General features: G+C 38.2%; 3 protein-coding genes across 4 annotated transcripts; all 3 read right to left on the bottom strand.

Annotated features, from left to right (window-relative positions):
* Positions 1-6,335: 6,335 nt before the first annotated feature.
* Positions 6,336-9,644, bottom strand: LOC145956258 (uncharacterized). Its single transcript, XM_083071826.1, has 4 exons — positions 9,519-9,644; positions 9,096-9,404; positions 7,692-7,808; positions 6,336-6,953 (listed from the first exon to the last, which is right to left on the bottom strand). Exons 1-4 carry the CDS (start codon positions 9,642-9,644, stop codon positions 6,336-6,338), a joined length of 1,170 nt encoding a protein of 389 aa, XP_082927952.1.
* A 183-nt stretch (positions 9,645-9,827) lies between these two features.
* LOC145956257 (uncharacterized) lies at positions 9,828-10,439 on the bottom strand. Its single transcript, XM_083071825.1, has one exon. The coding sequence runs from the start codon at positions 10,437-10,439 to the stop codon at positions 9,828-9,830; it is 612 nt and encodes a 203-aa protein (XP_082927951.1).
* Positions 10,440-22,390: 11,951 nt separating this feature from the next.
* LOC109789482 (tRNA (guanine-N-7) methyltransferase) lies at positions 22,391-26,977 on the bottom strand. 2 transcript variants are annotated; one of them, XM_020348444.3, is made up of 8 exons: positions 26,757-26,975; positions 25,982-26,038; positions 25,354-25,429; positions 24,941-25,020; positions 24,739-24,788; positions 24,551-24,635; positions 24,166-24,264; positions 22,391-23,048 (listed from the first exon to the last, which is right to left on the bottom strand). In XM_020348444.3, exons 1-8 carry the CDS (start codon positions 26,952-26,954, stop codon positions 22,827-22,829), a joined length of 867 nt encoding a protein of 288 aa, XP_020204033.2. In that variant the 5' UTR covers positions 26,955-26,975; the 3' UTR covers positions 22,391-22,826. The 2 variants fall into 2 exon arrangements, with proteins under 2 accessions (XP_020204033.2, XP_020204034.1); XM_020348445.3 differs by having other exon boundaries at positions 22,925-23,063; positions 26,757-26,977.

Below are 26,977 nucleotides of genomic sequence, written 5' to 3'. Positions count from 1 at the left end.
CCATCCCTGGTCTTCGTTGTTGCTGGTGCTGACGACCTTGTCGTCTAGGCTGGGTGAGTGCACGGTTTCCTAGATGATGGTCCGATGTTGTCCAGGGTATTTGGTGCTGGCGAGCTTTGATAGAAGGTCAGCTCTAGTGTTTTGTTCTCGCGATACATGTTGTATAGTGAACTCGTCGAAGGACGAGATCTGTTGTGATGCCATGTGGAGATACCGCTGTAGGAGAACGTCCTTGGCCTGGTATGTTCCGCTGAGCTGCTCTACCATGAGTTTCGAGTCGTTGTTGCAACTCACTCTCCTAGCCCCGAGGTCATGAGCCAACCTTAGCCCTGCGAGAAACGCCTCACACTCTGCCTGGTTGTTGGTCACCTTGAAGCTGAACTTGAGGGATCGCTCCAAAGTGACTTGGTTTGGTCCTTCCAAGATGATACTTGCATCACCACCTTTAGAGTTGGAGGACCCGTCAACGTGTAAAGTCCATACCTATGGTTCTTCGGCTGAGGTAGGCGTGAGTTCGGCTACGAAGTCAGCTAGGCTTTGAGCTTTCAGGGTGCCGCGACTTTCGTACTGGATGCCAAACTCGGACAATTCTACCGACCAGGCTATCATCCGCCCGGCGAGCTCCGACTTCCTCAGGATCTGCTTGAATGGGTAGTCGGTCTTGACGACCACTTGGTGACTCAGGAAGTAAGGTCGAAGACGCCTGGCTACCATGACAAGTGCCAATGCGAGCTTTTCGATGGTTTGATACCTTTTCTCTGTGTCTTGGAGGACTCGGCTGATAAAATAGATTGGCATCTGTGTTTTCTGGTGCTCTTGCACTATCACCGTGCTGATTGCGCTTTCTGTCACCGCCAGGTAAAGGAGGAGGTTGGCTTTGTGATCCGGCCTCTGAAGGATTGGCGGAGTAGTGAGGAAGGTTTTAAAGCTTTTGAAAGCCTCCTCGCATTGGTCCGTCCACTCGAAGTTCTTTGGCTTGCGTAGTAGGGTGAAGATGGGCCCTGCCTTGTCTGCCAACCTGGGAATAAAACGGGACAGGGAGACCAACCTGCCTGCCAGACGCTGGACATCTTTCACGGTCTAAGGACTCTGCATCTGAATGATGGCTTTGCACTTTTTCGGGTTGGCCTGGATCCCCCTGCTAGTGATCATGAAACCCAAGAACTTACCTCCCTGGACATCGAAGACGCATTTCTCTGGGTTGAGACGCATGTTGTGTCTCCTGATCTGGCCGAACACCTCGGCGAGGTCGGCCGCATGAGCTTTTGCTGAGGTGGTTTTGACCACCATGTCATCGACGTAGACCTCCATGTTTCGGCCGATCTGCTGGTGGAAAACCTTGTCCATCAGCCGCTGGTAGGTGGCTCCTGCATTTTTGAGGCCGAAGGGCATCACCCTGTAGAAGTAATTGGCGCGGTCGGTGATGAACGATGTATGCACCTCGTCTGGTGGGTACATCAGGATCTGGTTGTTCCCAGAGTAAGCGTCAAGAAAACTGAGAAGGGCGTGCCCGGATGCTCCGTCAACCAGTCTGTCGATACTTGGCAAAGGATACGAGTCCTTGGGGCATGCTTTGTTTAGGTCGGTGTAGTCGACGCACATGCGCCACTTCCCCGAGCTCTTCTTCACCAGAACCACATTTCCCAGCCATGTAGTGTATCTGACTTCACAGATGAAGCTAGCATTAGTAACTCGAGTGTGAACTCGTTCTCCTGCGAATCCAACTAACGGCTCTATGTGAGGCTGGATAAGGGAGTGAGGGATATCTAACCTGAGGAACGTCGGCCAATAGAGGACATCAGCCGAGCTTCCTTGGTCGATCAACGTCTTGTGGACCTCCCAGTTGGCGACCTCCACGGCGATGACCATCGGGTCATCCTGGTTGGGGCTGACGCCAACGTAGTCGTCGTCAGTGAAGGTGATTGGAGGCGAGCTTTGATGCGAGGCCGAGATAGCGGAGTGGACGTTGTTGATGCTGCACAAATATCGTTTCCGCGCCGAGCTGCTAGAGCCTCCCCCTGCGAAGCCACTTGCAATTGTGTTAATGACTCCCTGCAAGGGGGCTGACCCTGTTTCCTGGCTTTTTTCGGCCTGTACTGCACCGCCGGTGTTCTTTTGAGAGCCAGAGGGTTGGTCCGTGCAAGCTCCCGAATCGTGACCTCTGCCTCGTCCTCGTCCACCGTAGCCTCCTCTGTGACCCTGCTATCGTTGGACATATTGGCCGAGGTGACCTGCCTGGATGAGTTCTTCGATGCGGTCTCAGAGTGTGCGGCACTCTTTAGTGGTGTGACCGTGGTTTCGGTGGTACCGGTAGTGTTTGGACTTGTCTGCACTGTTGGGAGTGTGACCTGGTGGTGGTAGGGTGAGCAGATTGCTATTACTTGCCTCCTCCAGGTTGTGAACTCGGGGCGTATTCAGGGGAGTGTAGAAGTCGTATCTCCCCCTTGCTTGTCCTAGCAGCTTTCTTGAACTGGTTGTCATTGGTGACCTTCATCTTGTCTTTGTGGCCACTGTCGGGCTTCGCTTGTGATTTTCTACGAACCTGGTCACGGAAGGCAGAATGTTCTTCCATTTGGATGTACCCAGCAGCACGGGCACGAAGCTCGTCTATATCGCGAGGAGCTTCACGACATAGAATGTCGCCGAACGGTCCGGGCTTGAGTGCCATGAGCATGGCGTGTAGGGCGACCTCGGGATTCAGATTTTGGATCTTTACCGAGATGGCGGCGAATCGTTCCATAAACGCCCAGAGTGGTTCATCATCGCCCTGTCTAAGGTTGGCCAGAGCAGCCGACGTCACGTGGTGAGGTGGACTCGTTGCATATTGCGCTGTGAATCGTCTGACCAGAGTACCGAAGCTGTCAATTGACTCGGCAGGTAGCTGGGTGTACCAGTTGAGTGCGGCCCCTTTGAGCGAGGTCGGAAAGACCCTACACAGAATAGCATCCTCATTAGTGTAAAGGTTTACCTGTGTAGTATAGAGGTCAATGTACTCGTCTGGATCCGTTGTGCCGTCATAACGGTCGATGTGGAGAGGCTTCCATCCAAAGGGGAGGGGCGTTTCCATAATGCCATCCATAAAAGGATGACGGCGGAAAGTCGCTTGATTCCCCGTGACGTGTGTAGGGGCATTGCTAACCTCATGGGCCGAACTATTCGTCAGCGCATGTGACCGATGTGTGGCAGGATTGGGAGTCTGTGCCCTAGGTGCTGTCGACAGATGAGAAACTGAGTGCCCCTCTTCCTCGTTTAGGTTACTCGGTTGAGGGGGTTGATCAAAGGTGCGCCGTGGTAGTTGAGCGCATATACACTCATTCTCGGCACGTAGGGCCACTAGGTCAGCTTCGTTAGCGGTTCGCATCGCTGCTAGGTCAGTTTCGTGCTTGGCACGCATGCTTTGCAGATCAGTGGTGTGTTGCTGCCGCATCTGCTCGACCTGCTCGATCAGCCTTCTCAATGCTACTTCGTTGTCCATGCTAGTTGCGTGATTTAGGTCATCTGTTGCGCGTCTGCTATGGCTTCTGGTGAAAACCATAAGCGTGGCCGATAAGAGTTGTCTTGATCGGCCCCACGGTGGGCGCCAAATGTTCTTACCGGAGATTGGTGGTAGGGACGATCTGCTGGGTAAGATCGGTGAGCCTTCTTCACTGGTACGCTTATTGCTCCAAGATGGGGGTGGTACCTGCAAAAGAGACTCCGATGCCAAAGTTAGGGTTTGTGAGAATATTAGTCTCGTATAAATAATGCACGTACTTTAGTATGAATTAGGGTTTTACTGGGCTTTGGGCCCGAGACCAGTTATGACCTATTTGGGTGACAAGCTGACGTCACACAGCGCGTGTCCAAGGTCGTCCTGCGCTGTGATGCCGAGCTCGGAGCTCGGCTTTGCAGTACGGATAGTACAAATAGATAAAAGAATAATAATTTTATAAAATTAATCTTTTCACTAGAAATGTCACGGCACAATAATATTTTCTAAATAATATCATCAGGAGTATAAATGAAAAAATATATATCAAATTAAAAAATTAATATAAATTAATATTTTAGGACTTTTTTTTTTCAAACACGACACTTAGTATAATATACATATAGTATTAAATTTGAAATCTCATTCTTCATAAAACTTCTTCATAGTTCGTACTCTCTTTTATGAAATTATTACATGTCTTTCTTAATTCATAATTAAACCAAATCACGTGAATATTAATTTATTTCTTAATTAATAATTCCAGTTTCCCATAATTTTATTAATTAATATTTAGAATTTTTCAATCAACATTAAATTTAACAGAATATTTTAAAATTATTATTAAAATAATTGTTTACCTATTAAATTAATTTTGTACAATATTTTTAATTTAATCAAACACCAATACATTGCGTGGAACTTGTAACGACCCGGCAGGTCACCACACTCACCATCACAATACACCGGAAACTCGAGACAGGATAGAACGAGTATATAAATATAGTGTCTAGAATATAAGTATATACAATGTCCTACATCCGACTAGAGTTAGAGTGTAGAGTACAAAATACATCCAAAACCACTATATCAAGTAGCCGTAACAAAACAAAACAAAACATCCATAGGAGTCAGCTCCGCCTACCAGCTGCAGACTCACCACTATCCACCACCTATCCCTGCTCTGCTCCCATACATAGTATGATCATTGCAGTCCAACCACATGGAAACAACAGAAGGGTAAGCTAGCATAAAAAGAAACAGCATATAGAAAGATTTAAGTAATATAAACAACTACAACTATCAACACTTCATCAACATACATCCCATCGGTTTTTCAACATGATTATCAATGAGCATACAATGCGTCGTCACGCATATCAACTCGGAGATCTCCTACAATAACTCAGCCTTACGGCCTACAACAACTCAGCCTTGCGGCCTACAACAACTCAGCCTTGCGGCCTACAACAACTCAGCCTTGCGGCCTACAACAACTCAGCCTTGCGGCCTACAACAACTCAGCCTTGCGGCCTATAACAACTCAGCCTTGCGGCCTACAACAACTCAGCCTTGCGGCCTACAACAGCTCACATCAATATTCCAGCACAACATAACTTATACATCTCAACATATCAACTCACAGTTCAACAAATCAGCCACAACATAACCTCACTTCTCAGCACATTCATCAGATACAATTTAATATCAAAAATAACTTTATCTGTTATACATCATTTCATAACCTTCTATTTCAATTCAACTCAGCACAAAATTTCATACACGAACATCCCTTCTCCGCGCCCGGCGCACACGTGGCTGCGCCCAGCGCAGCGCAACCAGAGAGCACCAGGGGGCCAGCGCGCCTAGCGCATGTATGCCCGCGCCCAACGGGACTCAACCCGAGAACCCAAAACTATCTCGCGCTTAGCACAATATTCTTTGCGCCCAGCGCTGGCCGGGCAGAGACTCCAGGAGTCTCATGCGCCCGGCGCACCAAAACCCGTGCCCAGCGCGGGGAAGGCAGAGACCTCCCTTGGTCTCGCGCCCAGCGCAATTTAAATTTGCGCTCAACGCCCACAAGGCAGAGACTCCTGAGGAGTCTCACGCCCAGCGCGACAAGGGGCGCGCTCAGCGCCCAAAAGAAGAACCAAAACCTGCCACAACTGGTATCGCGCCCAACGCGGTCCAAGTCACGCCCAGCGCGGGCCAGCCAGAGACCCACATTCTCAAGCACGCTCAGCGCACTCATCATTGCGCTCAACGAGCTTGGCCAAATGGGGTCTCCTGGTGGCCACGCGCCCAGGCACGAAGAACCGCGCTCAGCGCGAAGCTCAGCAGCGGCCAACCATTTTCGAAAAACTCTTCAAACAATCTGCAAAACAACCAGAAACTTCACATGCAATCGGTTCGAATCACTACAATTTCATCCAAGAGTCCAAAAATACCACGTTTTTCCACATGCAACAACAAATCAAGGATTTTCCCCAAAATTTCTCAACAACCCCGAAACCCCAAAGAAGACAAGCTTTCTTTCAAATCCAGCCATGAATCAGACACCAACAAGCATCTAACGAATTTATAGAACTCGTCCACAGTCAAGAACAGCGAAAAAGAAGCAAAATTACTAGCTTCCCTTACCTTGGTCTCAAAATTTTTGAGCTCCGGGAGGCACAAGGAAGGAGAAACTTGGAAGAGATGGTGAATGAAGACGGAAGAAGAGTTCCGTGCGTCCGCAAGCTCCTGATTACTTACTCAGCACCTTGAATCCAAGCAACAAGGATGAGATTAGCCAAAAGGGAATGGATGGGAAAAAGAGAGTGAAAGGGAGGGTTTTGAGTGAGAGTTTGGAGGGGGAAAAGTGTTATCAGATATGGGTCTCACAACCTCCCCAACAACAAGAGTTTTCGTCCCAGAAAACAGACTTACATGGGAATAGAAACGGGTAACATTCCCTGAATTGTTGTTCCACCTCCCAAGTAGCTTCACTAGTAGCTGCATCCCACAATACTTTTACCAGAGCAATAGACTTGCCCCTCAACTCCTTTAGCTTATGATCAATTATAGCTACTGGCAACTTCTCATATGTCAGGTTCTCCTTTACTTGTACATCGTCCAACTCCACCACATGACTCGGGTCGTGGACGTACTTCCTCAGCTGGGAGACGTGAAACACATCATGTAGATTTGAGAGAGATGGTGGCAAAGCCAACCGATAGGCAACCGGACCCACACGCTGTATGATCTGGTAGGGACCCACAAACCTCGGTATTAACTTCTTTGCTTTTAGTGCTCTTCCCACACCAGAGGTCGGAGTCACTTTCAGAAACACATGTTCCCCTTCGGCGAACTCTAAAGGCTTCCTCCTCTTGTCAGCATACGACTTCTGTCTACTCTGAGCAGTCTTCATCCTTTCCTGAATTATCTTTACCCTTTCAGTGGTCTGTAGGATTAGCTCCGGGCCTACCACCACTGATTCACCATCCTGGTACCAGCACAAAGGAGTCCTACATCTCCTGCCATACAATGCTTCAAAGGGTGCCATCCCAATGCTTGCGTGAAAGCTGTTGTTGTAAGTGAACTCAACCAATGGTAGGACCTCCTCCCAGCTACCCAAGTGGTCCAACACACACGCCCTAAGTAGATCCTCCAAGGACTGGATCGTCCTTTCTGACTGACCATCCGTTTGTGGATGATAAGCAGAGCTCAACTTCAACTTCGTGCCTAAGGCCTGGTGGAGACTCTGCCAAAACCTTGAAGTGAACCTCGGATCTCTGTCTGAAATAATACTAGAAGGCACCCCGTGCAACCGTACTATTTCCCTCACATACAACTGCGTCAGCTTCTCCAATGACCACTTGATGTTGACAGGCAAGAAGTGTGCGCACTTGGTCAACCGGTCTACAATCACCCAGATAGCATCACTATTCCTAGCTGACCTAGGTAACCCGACAATGAAATCCATAGTAATGCTATCCCACTTCCACTCCGGAATCTCCATCTGCTGCATCAACCCACTCGGCTTCTGATGCTCCAACTTTGCTTTTTGACAAGTCAGACAGGCCGCCACATACTCAGCTATTTCCCTCTTCATGCCAGGCCACCAGAAAGTCTTCCTGAGGTCCTGGTACATCTTAGTCATACCTGGATGTATGTTAAGTCTACTCTTGTGGCCTTCCTCCAACATAGCTTTCTTCAACTCAGCATCCTGAGGTAGGCAGACTCTGCCCTTGAACCTCAAGATCCCATCTCCTCCTAGTTCGAAGCCAACAGCCTTCTCGGTACCCAACAACCCAAGAAGCTTCACCAACTCGGCATCTTGCAACTGCTTAAGTCCAACCTGCCTCAGGAACTCACTAGTTATGGTGACTGTCCCACAACTAATGTGATCCGGAGCTAACTCCACACCGAGTTTCAAATCTCGGAATTTCTCAATTAGATCCATCTCCCTCACCATCATGCTCGACATGTGGATGGATTTCCTACTCAACGCGTCCGCCACAACATTGGCCTTACCAGGATGATACATCAACTGGAAGTCATAGTCCTTCAGGAACTCCATCCATCGTCTCTGCCTCATGTTCAGCTCCTTCTGACCAAACAGATACTTCAGACTCTTATGATCACTAAAGACGCTGAACCGGGCTCCATACAAATAATGTCGCCATATCTTCAAGGCAAAAACAATAGCTGCCAACTCCAAGTCATGAGTGGGGTAATTCCTCTCATGGTTCTTCAGTTGTCTTGAAGCATAGGCCACCACTTTCCCATGTTGCATCAGTACACACCCAAGACCCTGGTGAGAAGCATCACAATACACATCAAAGGGCTCACCAGAATCCGGCAACACCAACACAGGGGAAATAGTCAACCTCCTCTTCAACTCCTCAAAGCTCCGCTCACAGGCATCTGTCCAAATAAACGGTTGTTCCTTCCTCGTCAACTGGGTCAGAAGCGCTACTATTTTAGAGAATCCTTCAATGAACCAACGATAGTAGCCCGCCAACCCCACAAAGCTCTGAATATCAGTGACAGTCCTCGGACGCTCCCACTGCAACACCGACTCCACCTTAGCCGGATCAACAGCAATCCCCTCAGTTGAAATCACGTGGCCCAAGAACTTCACTTCATCCAACCAGAACTCACATTTAGAAAGCTTAGCATATAGCTGCTTCGCCTTCAAAACCTCTAGCACTATCTTCAAATGCTCTCCATGCTCTTCCCGGGTTCTTGAATAAACCAAAATATCATCAATGAACACCACCACGAATTTATCCAAGAACGGCCGGAAGATCCTGTTCATGTAATCCATGAACACTGCAGGGGCGTTGGTCACACCAAACGGCATTACGACGTACTCATAGTGACCATACCTAGTCCTGAAAGCAGTGTTTGGTATGTCACCTTCCTTCACCCTAATCTGGTGATACCCCGACCTCAAATCGATCTTAGAAAACATCGATGCTCCTCTTAGCTGATCCATCAAGTCATCTATCCGGGGGAGAGGATATTTGTTCTTGATGGTCAACTTATTCAACTGCCGGTAATCCACACAAAGACGACTGCCCCCATCTTTCTTCTTCACCAACAACACAGGAGCACCCCACGGTGAAACGCTCGGCCGCACCAACTGCTTCTCCAATAAGTCTTCCAACTGACCCTTCAACTCACTCAGCTCGGCAGGACCCATCCTATAGGGAGCCACCGACACTGGCCCCGCACCTGGAACCAGATCAATGCCAAACTCTATCTCCCTTACAGGAGGTAACCCAGGCACCTCATCAGGGAATACTTCAGCAAAGTCTCTCACCACATCTATCTCAGAAATGATTCTCTCAGTCTCCTCACTCATCATAGCAAACAGAAGACAACCCTCTGCTCCATCCCTCAACCATGATTCAGCTTGACCAACTGAAATCAATAACTCATCTCCCTCCTGCGGAAAGATCAACCGTCGGTTGGCACAATCTATGAGAACACGGTTGGCAGATAACCAATCCATCCCCAAGATTATGTCAATATCAACTAAAGGTAAACAAATCAAGTTTACCTTGTACTTCTTCCCATTCACCACAATGGGGCAGCCAGCACACAGCTCAGAAGCGACTACTGAAGCAGAAGCGGGCGTCGACACTAGCAGTCTCAACCCCAAATCAGACACAGGCACTCCCAACATAGCAACACAAGCATAGGAAATAAAAGAATGGGAAGCCCCAGAATCAAACAAAAGCATCACATCCTTACCAGCAGCCTTGCCCTTCCCCTTCACTAGGTCAGAAGAAGTCGAAGCCTCAGCACCAGTCAAAGCGAACACCCTACTAGCTGTAGTGGGTCGGTCACCCCTCTGAGTCTCTGTCCTCTAAACGCTACTCCTCTGAGTATCGGCTCTCTGTGCATCGCTCCTCTGAGTACTCCTCTCCGGTCTACCCCTGGTGGGACAGTTGAAAGACACATGTCCTATCTGCTGACATCTGAAACACCTGCTTTCAGTGTGTGGACAATCCCTGATCAAATGGGATCCACCACATCTGTAACACCTAAGGGCAGCACCTCCACCCTGTCCTCCCCCTCTGGTAGTCTCAGTAGGTTGCCTAATAACAGGACCCCTTTGTTGTGGCTGGGGCCTATCATACGGCTTCCCCTGACTTCCACTTCCTCTCTTGGACCCAGATGGTCCATCAACAGCTCTGATCACCCGACTACTCCCTTCCAACCTCTCTACAATCTTCGCCTTCTCCACTAAGGCGGGAAACTCGGTGATGGCCATAGGCACCACCACCTTCTTCAACTTATATTTCAGCCCCTCCGCAAATTTTCTGCACTTCCAGGCTTCAGAAATAGCCTGTGAATAGAAACGAGCCAAGTGCTCGAACTTCAATGCATACTCTGATACAGTCAACCCACCTTGAATCAATCGCAAAAACTCGGCCTCCTTGGCGTGCCTCACGCTCTCCGGATAGTATTTCTCCATGAATACGGTTCTGAAACACTCCCAATCAACTGTAACTCCCCGAGCAGTAAGGATCTGGTAAGTGTTTCTCCACCAATGTTCGGCCTCTCCTACCAGCATATACACAGCATATGCCAACCTCTTTTCTGGAGAGCACCCCAGAACATTAAAGATCTTCTCTAATTCACGTATCCAGCGGTCTGCTACCTCTGGATCCGCTTCACCCGTAAATTGCGGGGGATGACACTTCCGGAACTCAGCTAGGTCCCGGCTCTCCTGTGACCCCGTGGGCCTTGCTGCACCAGCTGCAGCTCTCTCAGCTTCCATCCTAGCAAAATATGCATTCTGCTGTTGCATAGCCATAGCCATCATCTCTATGGCACGGGCTATCTGTTCGTTGGTTCTAGTCATCGTCTACAAAATAACAGTATCTTTAGTACACTACCAATCACCCAACAACAACTATCAACACAGTAATTCATCACATCAATTAGCACAACAAGCAACACAACAAGGCAACACATCACAGAGTTAACACAACAAAAGCCTAAAGGAACCACCCCCAAAGAGTGTCCACTAGACTCGACCTGCTCTGATACCACTAAAGTGTAACGACCCGGCAGGTCACCACACTCACCATCACAATACACCGGAAACTCGAGACAGGATAGAACGAGTATATAAATATAGTGTCTAGAATATAAGTATATACAATGTCCTACATCCGACTAGAGTTAGAGTGTAGAGTACAAAATATATCCAAAACCACTATATCAAGTAGCCGTAACAAAACAAAACAAAACATCCATAGGAGTCAGCTCCGCCTACCAGCTGCAGACTCACCACTATCCACCACCTATCCCTGCTCTGCTCCCATACATAGTATGATCATTGCAGTCTAACCACATGGAAACAACAGAAGGGTAAGCTAGCATAAAAAGAAACAGCATATAGAAAGATTTAAGTAATATAAACAACTACAACTATCAACACTTCATCAACATACATCCCATCGGTTTTTCAACATGATTATCAATGAGCATACAATGCGTCGTCACGCATATCAACTCGGAGATCTCCTACAACAACTCAGCCTTACGGCCTACAACAACTCAGCCTTGCGGCCTACAACAACTCAGCCTTGCGGCCTACAACAACTCAGCCTTGCGGCCTACAACAACTCAGCCTTGCGGCCTACAACAACTCAGCCTTGCGGCCTACAACAACTCAGCCTTGCGGCCTACAACAGCTCACATCAATATTCCAGCACAACATAACTTATACATCTCAACATATCAACTCACAGTTCAACAAATCAGCCACAACATAACCTCACTTCTCAGCACATTCATCAGATACAATTTAATATCAAAAATAACTTTATCTGCTATACATCATTTCATAACCTTCTATTTCAATTCAACTCAGCACAAAATTTCATACACGAACATCCCTTCTCCGCGCCCGGCGCACACGTGGCTGCGCCCAGCGCAGCGCAACCAGAGAGCACCAGGGGGCCAGCGCGCCTAGCGCATGTATGCCCGCGCCCAGCGGGACTCAACCCGAGAACCCAAAACTATCTCGCGCTTAGCGCAATATTCTTTGCGCCCAGCGCTGGCCGGGCAGAGACTCCAGGAGTCTCATGCGCCCGGCGCACCAAAACCCGTGCCCAGCGCGGGGAAGGCAGAGACCTCCCTTGGTCTCGCGCCCAGCGCAATTTAAATTTGCGCTCAGCGCCCACAAGGCAGAGACTCCTGAGGAGTCTCACGCCCAGCGCGACAAGGGGCGCGCTCAGCGCCCAAAAGAAGAACCAAAACCTGCCACAACTGGTATCGCGCCCAACGCGGTCCAAGTCACGCCCAGCGCGGGCCAGCCAGAGACCCACATTCTCAAGCACGCTCAGCGCACTCATCATTGCGCTCAGCGAGCTTGGCCAAATGGGGTCTCCTGGTGGCCACGTGCCCAGGCGCGAAGAACCGCGCTCAGCGCGAAGCTCAGCAGCGGCCAACCATTTTCGAAAAACTCTTCAAACAATCTGCAAAACAACCAGAAACTTCACATGCAATCGGTTCGAATCACTACAATTTCATCCAAGAGTCCAAAAATACCACCTTTTTCCACATGCAACAACAAATCAAGGATTTTCCCCAAAATTTCTCAACAACCCCGAAACCCCAAAGAAGACAAGCTTTCTTTCAAATCCAGCCATGAATCAGACACCAACAAGCATCTAACGAATTTATAGAACTCGTCCACAGTCAAGAACAGCGAAAAAGAAGCAAAATTACTAGCTTCCCTTACCTTGGTCTCAAAAATTTTTAGCTCCGGGAGGCACAAGGAAGGAGAAACTTGGAAGAGATGGTGAATAAAGACGGAAGAAGAGTTCCGTGCATCCGCAAGCTCCTGATTACTTACTCAGCACCTTGAATCCAAGCAACAAGGATGAGATTAGCCAAAAGGGAATGGATGGGAAAAAGAGAGTGAAAGGGAGGGTTTTGAGTGAGAGTTTGGAGGGGGAAAAGTGTTATCAGATATGGGTCTCACAGAACTAACTTGTTATATAATTTTTTAATAAATAAGAATTATAATTATGACAATAGAACTTGAACTTAGGATTCTGAACATATTATCCATCATGTAGCAATCCTAATTTTTTTAAATAAAATAAAATATATTATTTTAATAAAAATTATATTATGGGCTTAATTAATTAAATTATAATTTAAGTAATATTTTTATTAATTAAATAAAATAAAAAGGGGTGAAAAAAGAAGGAAGAGTTAGGGTTGGACTTTGAGTCCAACCTGAAAACTCTTGAAAACAAAAACAATAATTAAGTTTTCATTATGCATTCTTCTAAAACCCTAAGAAGTGTTAAGGGAGACCATCAGAGAGAATGTGGAGTAGTGCCTAAGGCTATAAGGAGTGCATTGTAGTGTAGAATTGTTACTCAAGGTAAAGAGGTGAGAATGTCTCATTCATGAGTACGTATGAGAGATATGGTTAGTATGACAACTCTTAAGCTTCTTAGAATGTTAATTGAATTATTGTAGATGTGTATTTGTATGTTCTTGAATTAGTGTATCACATGCATTATCTTGATAAATTCATGAATTGTGATAATTGATTCGAGTGGCTTTGTGCATTGAGGGTTAGGGTTGAATGTATGATTTGAGAATTTGGTGTGATTTGTTTAATTTTGAAGATTTTGGTATGAACTTATCATGGTATTTAGGTGATTTCTCTTTGTTTGATTAATCAAAGAGAGTTTTGTTTGTCAGGTTGGAAAGTATACATTTGAGCTACAGTTTAGACTCAAGAATCATGTAAAAATGTTAAGAAAAGACTGAGTTATGTGAGTGACAAGATAAGCCTCACGTTTTATGTCCAAAAAGTAACGTCAGAAACTTGTAAGCCTTACAAGGATCTTTAGATGACTGAATTAATATTCATAAGAGTTGTATCCTTAGATGTTATCTTTCCAATGGTGTTAGAATCAGCCAAAAAGAAAGTCTAGAACTCAAGTTATGATCAAATTAGTGAGCGAAAGTTAAGTTGTCAAAATTATGCAAAAATATTACAATTTTGTATTTTTTTTAAAAAAAAATAGTAGATGGTAAAATCAACTATTGAGGTCAACATAGAAGTTTCATATGATTATCTTATATTTTTTAATAAAATCAAGATCAACTTGATAGCATAGGTAAAACTCTAGATATCGCATTTAAATCACACGATGTCATAAAAGCTTAAAATAAGAAAAGATAGTGTGCAAATTGTAATGGTGAGTTACTTTATTCTTTAAGTATTTAATCTTGATAATAGTTTGAAATACGAATAACAATAGTTAAGAAAGAAAAAGTGTTATAGCGGATAATTAAGGATGAGTGATAAATGAGTTATGATGAAAGTGTGAAATTATGTTTATAAGATTTTATGCCTATATGTGATATGAATTGTAAATCTTTGACTTTAGAATGATGTGTGCAACATTCGAGGCATTGGTTAATGATGTGGTGGAGAACCTCTAACAAGAATGAAAGACAACAATGATCAGTTGTAATACTTCGATAGGATCCTAATAGACATTTCTTGGTTAAGGATGGATGGGGGGATCATCATAAATGAAGTGGTCTCTTCCATGTCTCCTAAGCCATTCTAAGTTGATAAGGAGGAGGAGATTGATATCACATGCATATAAAGTTAAGAGCATGCATTGCATGAGTTATTTGTGATTGAGATGATTTGAATGAGATGAATGGTTGTTGATGATGAATGAATGTGGAGTGATAGATATACTTAATTGAGTGTGACTTTTAATGATGGAAGTGAAAATAATCGTACATATGAAAACATGATTATAATGCATGTCTTTAGTACTATTCACATGTTTTATGTGTTGTACATGAGTGAAATATATTTTTACTCCCTATGTTTGGTGTTGTGGGTGTTTGGATTGATCGTCATTTGCGGACTTAGATCAAGTAGAAGATGAGGAGATTGTTAGAGACAAAGCTTAATGCTTCATTGGTTATTATGGGATCTTACTTTGATAGTATGACATTAAAGTTAAAAAGTTTATGTTTCTTTTAAATTTATTGAGTTCACTATTTTATGGTATTTTGTCTTGTCAAAATTTTTTGTAAGCCGACAATTTACCTCACCTTTATTATTTTAAACATTTAATTGTATTTTAATTTAAAAAAAATATTTTATGAAAGTGTTGTGAATTCTTATGTTAAAATGACAAAGTTTAAATTATTTTTATAAAAAAAATATTATAAAAAAATTGTTTATTATAATTTAAGATAAAAGAGTCTCACACATCTTACCATTAGACTAATACCAATAATTTTACAAGTTATATATAATAGTTGCATAGGAATAAAATAAAAGTTAATCACCTATATACTGTTAATATAAACTTTTTTTACATTGACAACCAATCATATCTCTTAATAGTACCGTGTCAGTTGTTTATTTAATGAAATAAAAATAAAATAAAATAATTTAAAAGATATAATTAGTTATCAGTGTAAAAAAATTTTACACTGACAGTGTATGGATGATTAACTCATAAAATAATATATATATATATATATATATATATATATATATATATATATATATATATATAGCATAGCAGCTTGATGGGAACGTGTGTTAGAGACACCTAATTACCAACTCTGGATGTTAGTGTTTGTAGAATTTCGCTGTCGTTTTGGAAGCGTCAATGTCAATGATGTGCGTAATGTTAGGTGTGCAATTACATTAGGTTTTAGTAAATTTTAAAGAAGTTTCTATCATTCAAAAATTAAATATTACTTTGCTAAAAGAATAGAGAAAGAGTATTCATAGTAATTTTTACTAATAAAAAAATTTTGATTTTAGTTTTTATATTTCTATCATTATCACTTTAGTAAACTCTTGAGTAAAAATTAAAGAATTGACACTGATTTTTATGATTTCTTTTATTTTTATCTTTCTAGAATTTGAAATTACTATTTTTGTGTCTATAAAATGAATGAATTTCAGTTTTAATTTTTATATTTTTTATATTTCTAAAATTTGAAATCATTATTTTGAGTTACTAACATTTATTTTGAGGTAGTGTAAAAAAATATTTATTTTAAGGTAAATAAGAAATATTTCTTTTGGATCCATATTTTGTTAAGGTATCATATATATGATGATATTAATAGGTGCCACCGGTGACAATTATTTAACATTTCTTTAAACATTAAAAAGTATCACATAATAAAAACGGAATTGTTTTAGCCTTTTGAATGATAAAAAGAGAAAAAAATTATATACTAAAACCAAAACTTACTTTCTTTACTTTATGTAATTTAATAATTATCCTTTAATAAACACATCAATCAATTGTTTTGAAATTATTTTAACCTAACTAATAATTTTTGAATTTGACTCTTAGATATGTAAATATATTAAATATTCAGGAAAAAGAAACTTGTCACTTATAATGATTTCACTCGACTCGAGTTATAATTATTCCCTCTAATATTACAACTATACCAAATAAACCTCATAAATATTTTTAGAAAAATGTTATCTAAACATTATCTAACACAATTTTTAAAGTACACTATCTATTGTTAATTAAAATTTAATCCAATCACAAAAATGAGTGGGTTGTATACCCTTTTTTATAAATCTCATAATTTTGTCATTTTTAATAACTTTTAACTAATAAAAGATAATATATTCAAAGGAGTCTTAAAAAAATATGTCGTTAAGGTTCCTCGTATTTTTATTCCTCATCAATATTTACTTATTTAGTGAAGTTGTCACACTTTTTTTTTTTTTGAAACGATCGTTATTTATTTAAAGAATCACTTGCTTATATGTTTCAATAAGAAAATAAGTGGTTTCTTAACAATAAGAGTCATTTTCATAATAAGAAAAAAAATAAATGAGAAATTGAGTAAAAAGAAACAGAAAAGAGATAAATAAGTGAGAAATAAAGTAGATATTTAATTTTTTTTTTTTTTTGAGAGAGATATTTGGTTGTTTAATTTAAGAAAAATAGGAAAAAAAATAAAGAAGAGGGAAATGGAAAAAAAATAAAAATAAAAATATCAATCATCTTTTTTATGATAAAATTACTTTTACATAAGTTATATACATTCTTCATGGGTGTTTAGTCTATTACAATTTTTTAATCAATTTTAATAGTTTTTGACTATTCAAAACCACTAGTATATATATATATCTATATATATATATATATATATATATATATATAAAGAGTAAGGGGTGTATGGGATCTCATTATAAGTGAATCGTAAAGAGAGTAATTATAAAACTGACTCTCGGATGGTTAGTTTGTTATAGGTGGCTTTGCTCCATAAATAAGTGACTTTGCTCCACTATAAAATAATAAGAATTAGTTACACATTTTACAAATTTTCTGCTTCTCTTCCCTCTCTCTCATTCAATATGATATTAAAGCTATCCTTATAAATCATTGAAAAGAGTCACCTATCTTACATCATTCAAAAGGGTCACTCACCATTTAACGTACCAAGTCCAATAATACTAGATGTGAGTGAGTGTATTGAAAAAATCCAAGTCTCACATCGATTAGAGATTAGATAATTAAATAATATATAAGTGAAAAACAACCCACACCTTACAAGTCAATTGAGTTAGACTCAAATTCACTATTGTAAGATGATTTCATAGCACAATTTCTTTAGCTCACAACCCTATTCTTCATTCTAGGACCAAACATATGGAGATCAATCTTTTTTCTTTTTTTTTCTGTTCGAGAGAAAGTTCTTGCCAAGCAACTCGGTGTTGAGCATGTTCTAGCTTAAGATCAATGAGTTGATGCTTTAACAAAACCCTTATCATCCGCTATATTTTTACTTTTGAGAGACAAACTTAAAGTTGTTGAGCTATCCTCTATTGCTCACCCAACTTAAGTTTGTGAGGGGGTATGTGAGTGAACTGTAAAAAAAAGCATTTATAAAAATGACTCTCGGGTGGTTAGACTCAAATTCACTATTGTAAGATGATTTCATAGCACAATTTCTTTAGCTCACAACCCTATTCTTCATTCTAGGACCAAACATATGGAGATCAATCTTTTTTTTTTCTGTTCGAGAGAAAGTTCTTGCCAAGCAACTCGGTGTTGAGCATGTTCCAGCTCAAGATCAATGGGTTGATGCTTTAACAAAACCATTATCATCCGCTATATTTTTACTTTTGAGAGACAAACTCAAAGTTTTTGAGCTATATGCTATATTTTTACTTTTGAGAGACAAACTCAAAGTTGTTGAGCTATCCTCTATTGCTCACCCAACTTAGGTTTATGAGCGGGTATGTGAGTGAACTGTAAAAGAAGCATTTGTAAAAATGACTCTCGGGTGGTTAGTTTGTTATAGGTGGCTTTGCTCTATAAATAAGTGGCTTTGTTCCATTGTAAAACAATAAGAATCAGTTATACATTTTACAAATTCTCTGCTTCTCTTCTCTTTCTCTCTCCCTCTCTCTATCATTCAATACTCATAAGACTTTTTTATCACAAAAATGTTTTGCGAATTTTAAAAGATTTCATATGAAGGTAATGATTTTTAAGATTTTTTTAAAAGACATTTTAATTAAGATTTTATAATATGAATTTTAATGAATTTATATCTTAAGAATTTATAAGATTTGAAAGGATTTTATTAAATTTCAAAAGAAATATGATTTAAAAAAATACAATTAATAGAAAAATGATAAACAATTGATTTTGATTTTATATTCTCTTAAGTAATATTTCTCTATGCACAACTTTATATGCATTTACATTTTCTCATTCATTCTATTGAATTTGAACAATATGTTCAAATTTATAATATTCATTTAACGAGTAGAATTGTTGAAATATATTTTTAATATATGTTTAAAATTTTGATATTTCAATATTCAATTTTATTGAAAATAAACATTTGTTAAGTTTTAATAATTTAAAAATTTTAACAATATCTAATATTTAATATTTCAAATATAATTTTAAATATTTAATAATTAAAAAAAATATTGATAAGTTATATATCAATATTGATAGATAAAAATGTCACAAAAAAATATGGACAGAAAAAAATTTGGAGAAAAAATAGAGAAAAAAGAAGAAGAGATAAATGAGAGAGATGAACACAAAGAGAAAAAGAATATTAGATAGAGAAGACATAAGAAAAGAGAAAGAATAGAAAGAGAGAGAAAAGAGAAGATAAGATAGAGAAAGAGAGGGAGAGAGAAATAAAAAAGAAATAAAAGAAAAGAAGTTATGTGAAATCTCAATAATTTTAATGAGATTATTAAATGGGTAAATTATTTGTGAGTTCTATTAAAAATTATCACAATATTTATATATCAAAATAATTCATTGAAATCTCTATATTTTAGATACTTACAAATTTTTTTAAGTGAAAAAAAACCTTAATTCAATATCACCAAATTTTGATATACTTTTAAAAAAAATTATGATTATCTTAATTAAATATTACAAAATTTGATATTTTTTAAAAACATCTTAATTATCTTAATTAAATATCATAAACTTCTTTATAACCAAAAAAAATTCTTTAAAACATTTTCTCTTGCCATCTTTCAAATCATGGAGGCATTTATTTCCCCTGCAGTTTTTCGCAGTTGAATCCTCGCCATCAATTCCTCTTTATTTTATTCTTTTACTAATATTTTATTTAACTAAAAGTATACCTTAACGGGTGAGAGATTTATTCTTTTATAAATCATGTCATGGTGGAACATATTCACTGTCTACATACTAAATAGTTTTTTTATACATACAAGCATATTTACATGCATATTTAGAAGAAGAAAAAAGATTGAGAAGTTTTCTATTGAAAATAATGATCATTTATTAATATATAAATTCTCAAAAACATTTTTAACTTATAAACTTAAAATCAAGTGACTTAAATTCGCTTGAAACAGTGTTAAAATATTCAACATGTCATCCAAAAACAACGAAAAAAATTACGACAAGAATTATAAAACAAAAAATAATAAAAAAAAAAATACAAGGATTAAAAGTTAAGTAAAAAAAATTTAGTGACCAAAAGAAAAAAAGCAGATATATCTTAGAGACATAAAAAATATTTGTTTAAAATAAATTACACTAAATAAATTATTTACCCATAACAATAAAGAATCACTTTAATTACTTTTGAGGACATCAAGAAGAGTAAGTGTAATATTTTCAAGTGGTTTTAGTTAACGACATATGAAATAGGGATGACAATGAGTAAGGTACTAGAGTACCTTTTTCTGAACTTGCATTTGAATACTTCTATCTACCCTCATAATTGTACAAGTAAAAACTTTAATTCTTTCTATCTACCCTCATAATTGTACAAGTAAAAACTTTAATTCTTATCTCGATATCTATTAAATACTTATATACTCATACTAACACGTGTTACTCGCATTTATAGAAAAATTGTTATAACTAAATTAAAAATTCACTCTTAAATGATCCAAACATAACTTTAAATCATTCAAACATAATTTATAATCAAATAACATTATAAATATAAAGTTCTAATTATAAATTATAATCATTTAACATTATCATCATTATTAAGAGTGGAAACAAGTCAACTAAGTTAAACTTGGTGGACTATAGTCTAATGAGTTTTATTTACTTGTCATAAACTTTTTTTATTTTAAAATTTAACTTGACTTGTTTAAAAGTTTGCATAGCGTGAAACTCTAAAGCCTATTTATGTAACTTGTTATATGCAATATCTATAAAGAAACCAATACAACTAAGTAGACCAACAAACCTTGTTCATCATCTAAATTATTCTTATATATTTTTTTTTACACAATAGACTTACTAAGGTTCAAACCTAGAACTTCTAATATACTATTCCAACTTCTCCCTTCTAGGTCAACATAGCAATTCTTATTCATTCTTTATAATGACTAATAATACTCAAAAAATTAACAAACTATTATACTGTGATCTTTTCTATAAATTCAAAATTCAAAATTTACTAATGAAGATAATGGATGTCAAATAGATAAATTTTAGAAGTCATAACCACTAGTTAAATTGATCATTGTCTCAACTGAAAAATACAAAATATGTAAGACAATATAAATCTATACATGTGAAAAGGTTAGTGAATATTTACAACATTAGTCTTACATTCGTATAATAATAACACTTTTAAAATTTTAAATTAAACTATTATTGTTAAAAACCTTATTATTAGAAATTATATATATTAAATATAAATATTATTATGCATATTGTATATTCATCTTACCATCATGAGATACTGTATAGATGTTTATCTCTCTAGTTTAAATATTATTTTGATCTAATAACACTTAAAAAAAACTAAAACATAATAAAGACTAAGGATTAAACTATATAGTATAATAATTAAAAACACTAATAAAAGATACAACACTTCTAATTGAATAAATAAAGGACTTCAATTTAAAGTTTTAAGTTAAGATCTTATATTATATAATATAAGGCATTTACAGTGGAGTGGATTCTATAGTACCCATATCCATCTCTATTCTCATTGTATTTTGAGCATAAATTGCCACCCCACGTAGCATCCTTGTTATGTAGGTTTTTACCCTCTCCATTGAGAGTATTTTTTTGCATATATATGTAAGGTCCGGGTGCATTTTGTCATCACTAATATGGAGTAAGGTCAACATGGATAGACAAAATCTCCCATTAAGGAATCCATAATAAAACAGAATTTAACCTTCCTATTAATAATATCCATCATTCTAAATTCCTATTTTCCCACTCTAGTTGAAAAATACACTTACAATTTTTGAGATCACAAAGCTTTATTTCCTATCTGATTTGGTGCAAAAGAAACAAGAATCAAAGGTTAGGAAATCACCTTTAGCTTTAACTAATAACTATCAATGGGTGCTAAGAAGCTTGTGAAAAATTGAACAAATATGAAGGATTGAACAAACGGAACAGTTAGTAAAGGAAATGAGCTTCTCACCTGCTAAAAAGCCTCCAAAATTAAGTCACTCTTTTCTGAAGAATGAAGATTGGTGATTAGCTGCACGGAAGGAAGGTACTGTGTACTCAATAAAGCTTACCTACTATGTTTACCTTATTAACCCATGGTTATAACTGCATTCGCAATTACTTGTACAATATTTATGTATTTTGAAAAGAAAGAAAATACAAAGTAACTATACCAATTCAAATTAAATTCTTTCTTTCGTTTGGAACTTGCTATCCAATAATCACACTAAATCTTGATTAATCTAATTCGAGTTAAGTGTATCTTTAAGAGAATAAATCTCTCATGCCCATTTTTCAATTCACAAAATTACTACCTTGTTTTTAATGTTTCGTGTTTTGAAGATTTGTTAGAACTCGAACTTGAGATCACTAATTAAACTGAAATAATCTTGTACTAGTTGATACATATGCTTACTCTCTATTGATATAATAAAATAACCTTAATCAAATAAGGAAATAAAATAAAAAACATTATGAGTCGTAAAAAAACTGCTAAAATTACCTTTTCAATTACAGTACTTATGGATAACAAAACACTATAAAGATGAATAAATACACAAAGCCCTAAACATGAGAACTTCATGGGTAGTAACATCATAATACTTCTCAGGCCAAAACACAACCCACCAGAAAAGAGAAATGGAGAGAGGGAGATTACTATCTAACTGTGGTTGGAATTGGAACATATGAAAAGCATGGACACAACAGACACGAAAAATGCCAAGCATTTTACTACGGTTTGAAGTGTCTTGTGGGGTGCAGTGTGTCTGATACGAGTTTTTGATAGATTTTTGCACCTTCAACTTAAGCTTCAAGTCTGAGACAGACAATCAGCAAAAATAGTCAAGCTTCAGAACTCACATATGCTTGTGGTACAATCTTCTATACATCTTTGCACCTTCAAGTTCTGCGTGAATCTCTCTCTCAGTCCTTATTCCCATGGGGTTGTTTAACAACCACCCTTCACTGTCACACAATATAGCCGTGTTCACAACATCTATGTGTTCCAGTGCTTCAACTTCATCAAACTGATTTCTCATGTCAAGTGCCATTTCAAGCACATCAGACTGTATGAATACCTGTCATAAACATAACTACAAACGTGAAATTTCAGCCAAAAGCTCCAGAAATAACTACAAACATGACAGTATCGCTTCACTCCCCCCAGAAGTTCCCCTGCCCAAAACTAAATAACTCTCTTCTTGCAGGTATGAAATGTTGGTAAAATAAAAGGAAAATTAAGAACCAAAAATATGAATTAATAATAATAAAATGATAAAAGGTCCATACCCTGCTACAGCTGGATCCAAACTACCCAAACTCACTAGTTGAAATACATGCCAAAATGGCGAATAACTAAGCCACAATTCTCTAACAAAACTGCATTGAATTTTTCCATTACATATTGACATTCCACAAAGCATAAGAGATAGTGGCACAACCACAGAAGGAATTGTGGGATACTAAAAAGTCATATTGCTCATGACCAAATGACGTCTTTTGGATATAAAGTTTGCAATTCTGTTTTGCTCATTGCCTCCAATCCCTATATGTCAGTCAAAGACTCAAAGTAATAGTTTAACTAATCTCTAGCAAGCAGGAAGGAAAGGATAATAACGGGTTAGTCACTTAGCAAGCTAAAGCAGAGATCAAAGATCATCATGCTTCCCATCACCAATGAAAAAAGAAATACTATAGGCCTTGACGCATTGTGGCAGTTTGGTTTTGAGTATAATACTCAACTCTTCAATCTCCAACTTCATTTTGGTTTTTCTCATTTCTTTTTCGATTGCAAATTGTGTATGGGGTACATATGGCTGATAATCATCTTCAAACTGGAAGAGTCAATTAGTATATAATCACAAGTAGACCAAATTGTGTTGTCAAGTATTCACTCATTTATCTTCCTCATAACATAGTTCCGTCAAAACTCCTTAAAGAATAATATTTCTATATCAACGGTTATAGAAATACTCATAGCATTGCACCATCTTCATTCTTAATTTATTTTCTTGGAAGAGAGATAGAATATGGGAGTGTGGCTCTCATATCAATACCAGAAATTTCTAATTCATACAAATTCAAATAAGACAGTATAAGAAGGAAATCTCACAAGAGAATATTTACCAAAACTCTAGATGAACACCCGAGATTTACAATCAATTAAAAAATAATAAGACCATGCAGAAATTATACCTGTCCCCCAGGCATTAAATTATCTACTATAGCTCCAACCAAAGGCTTCTGCAGAACTCTTCTTTTATGATGTCTTTTCTTGAAATGTGGGTCTGGACACTGCATATGTAAGAGGGTGAAATCATTTAACCAGAGAATAGAAAAGGCCTTTTGCGGTAAAACCCTTAAGTAATAACAATGTATCCAACAAGCCTTTAGCTCAGTGGAACCCTTTCTTGCCTTGCAGTGCTCCATAGGAGCCTATCAAGGATTCCTTAATTTTCTCAATGGGGCCTACCAGTCCAGGACTAAAATAATAAATAATGTAGATGATAAGATGACAGTCTGTTGAAGATAGATACAAAAAGTATGTCTTAGGATTCCTAGTACAAGGAGAAAAACTCACCAAAATTGAAACTAAGACCAACGGTCCGGGATATGATTCTACCAACTGCTTGAAAGAAATTGTGGCATTTGCAAACAAGAAATGTCTGCATTTTAGTGTAACAACAGTCATTACTCCAGCATTGAAAAGAAATAAGCATGTATATATTTTACTAACCCACACCATCTATATATAGTTTAGGATAGTACATGTTACTGAGAGCCAGATCTTTTACCCATACCTCAGCACGCTTGACTATCTGCACAAGAAAGTATTACATTATCATACAAGATATCCCCTATATTCAAACCTTAACGTGCCACAACAAATAAGAAATCAAAACTAATTGAAAGGAAGCAATTATCAAGGACATTTAAGACCAAAAGTGATAAAGAAAAATGGGTTCCATACCCTTTGACGAATTTCTAATCCCAAAAAATTTCTCTCTTTTGGAGTTCTTTTAGCCAGCCAGATTAAAAACCTCCCACTGCCTGACATTGTTCACAATATCAGATATGCTGGAACAAGTAAGTGTACTTATAGGTTTCTCAAGTAGTGAAATGATTAATCAATCCTAGTCCTAGAGATACTTCTGAAAAGCATTTTGATGTCAAAAGATAAAAACAATAATGAAAATAATTGGTATAGAAATTTCAACAAGATATTTTGGTTCAATAAATTAGAAGGGTCAGGTCCAACCCCAGTATCATAGTATGTAAGAAACAAATTTCATCAATGTCAACTTCCAAGCCATTCCATAATAGACACGCTAACATTTAACAATCAAGGACAAAAAATAAATTTATCATCGAAAATCAAGTTACCACATCCAATGTCCACCATAAGTGGCAATGTTGGATCTGCAAAGACCTGGTTCCAGTCTGGTACTTGTGCAGGAACCTACAAAGAAAAAGAATCACATTAGAGGAAGGCAGAATATCCTTCAATGCATGACAAATTGATTCACTGAACCAGTAGCCTAACCCCATGCCATAGACGCTAATTATGTCTTGTTTCTGTATCTGCCTCTGGTTCTCCACATCAACTTATCACAAGATTAATTTTAATACACTATTAAAGTAAAGATTTTTATACTATCAACTAGTCAGAAATCACCGTACAAATTATTTTCAAAGTAATTATTATAAAAGTCAACAGTTTTATTGTCCACGACAATCCACTGTTGCATAAATGTGTAAATAACATTTATATTGTCAATGCATTTTAATTAATTTCATAGTTCCTATGCCTCACTGTATAATAACTTGAATAGATGCGGACAACATAGACTAAATTGAAAACAGACATCATGAACATTCAGACCAAAATTACATTTCATCCTTGTATTATATAATATATGATGAAAAATTTATGTCTGATTAGCAAAATGAACATGAAAACAGGCTAAAATAATGGAACGGAGAAATTGAATTTAAAAAGGGAACACATTACAGAGAAAGAAGAGCTCAGGGGATTAACATGTTGCCTAATCCTGACGTGACCCAGATCCTGAAATTGGTTATACAACATAACACGGTTAATTTGTAACTAAATTACAGTATAATAATTATTCTGAATATAGTGCATAGAATATTTTCTCATGAGACAAAACTTAGATACAGTCCCTTATCTGTGACTAGTACTGTCCTCCAATCAGAATTGTAGTTTTACTTCGATAACATGTGTAAATATATATAAAGAAATTGGCATTAAATACAAGCGTATATTACCGAGTTAAAACTCTAATTTTAATAGGAGAATAGTACCAACCATACCTAAGAAACTGTAGCTAAGTTTTGTCCATCCTAAATGCATCATATCATCTAAAGAAAGTGAATTTGAGTCTAAATCAACCTTAATCCTTTACAAACTCCACTTATATACACTAGTATGACTATTTTAGTATGGTCATCCCACTAGCCATGTGGGATCTTCAACAGACTTCCACTCCCTCTCGAAATCAAACATCTCAAGTGTAAAGTTGGCAGGGATATTTGCAAGTATTTTGATAGCATCCCAATAAGAATGTTACAATAGACCCAACAATAATCAATAATCCATCTAAAGAAATTGAATTTAAGCCTAAATCAATCCTAAAAAAAAACCGGTAAGTAACTTGAAGATTGTTCCAACTTATATAATATATACACTAGTATGGCATTTCACTAGTTAGTATCATATCATATGATTAATATTTATGGGGTGGGGAATATAATTAAAAAGTTACCAAGTTGTAAGAGAGATTGAGATCAGCATATTCCAATGCCACCAGCTGTGAGCTTCGAGGGTGGGGCTGTGGGAGTTGAGCAGAAGGGGACACGTGGCAGTTGGAGGAGAAAGAGAGGGAAGGGGCGAGAAAGGGTGAGAGTCGTAACATTAGCCGCGAACTCTCTATTTGCAGCAAACGGGAACTATAAGAAGCCATTTATCGTTAACTTCTACTTTCTT

The sequence above is a fragment of the Cajanus cajan genome, chromosome 3 (assembly GCF_000230855.2).
Source record: "Cajanus cajan strain Asha chromosome 3, NIPB_CcT2T_4, whole genome shotgun sequence".
NCBI classification, from domain to species: Eukaryota; Viridiplantae; Streptophyta; class Magnoliopsida; order Fabales; family Fabaceae; genus Cajanus; species Cajanus cajan.
This window is presented reverse-complemented; position numbering and strand designations above follow the sequence as displayed.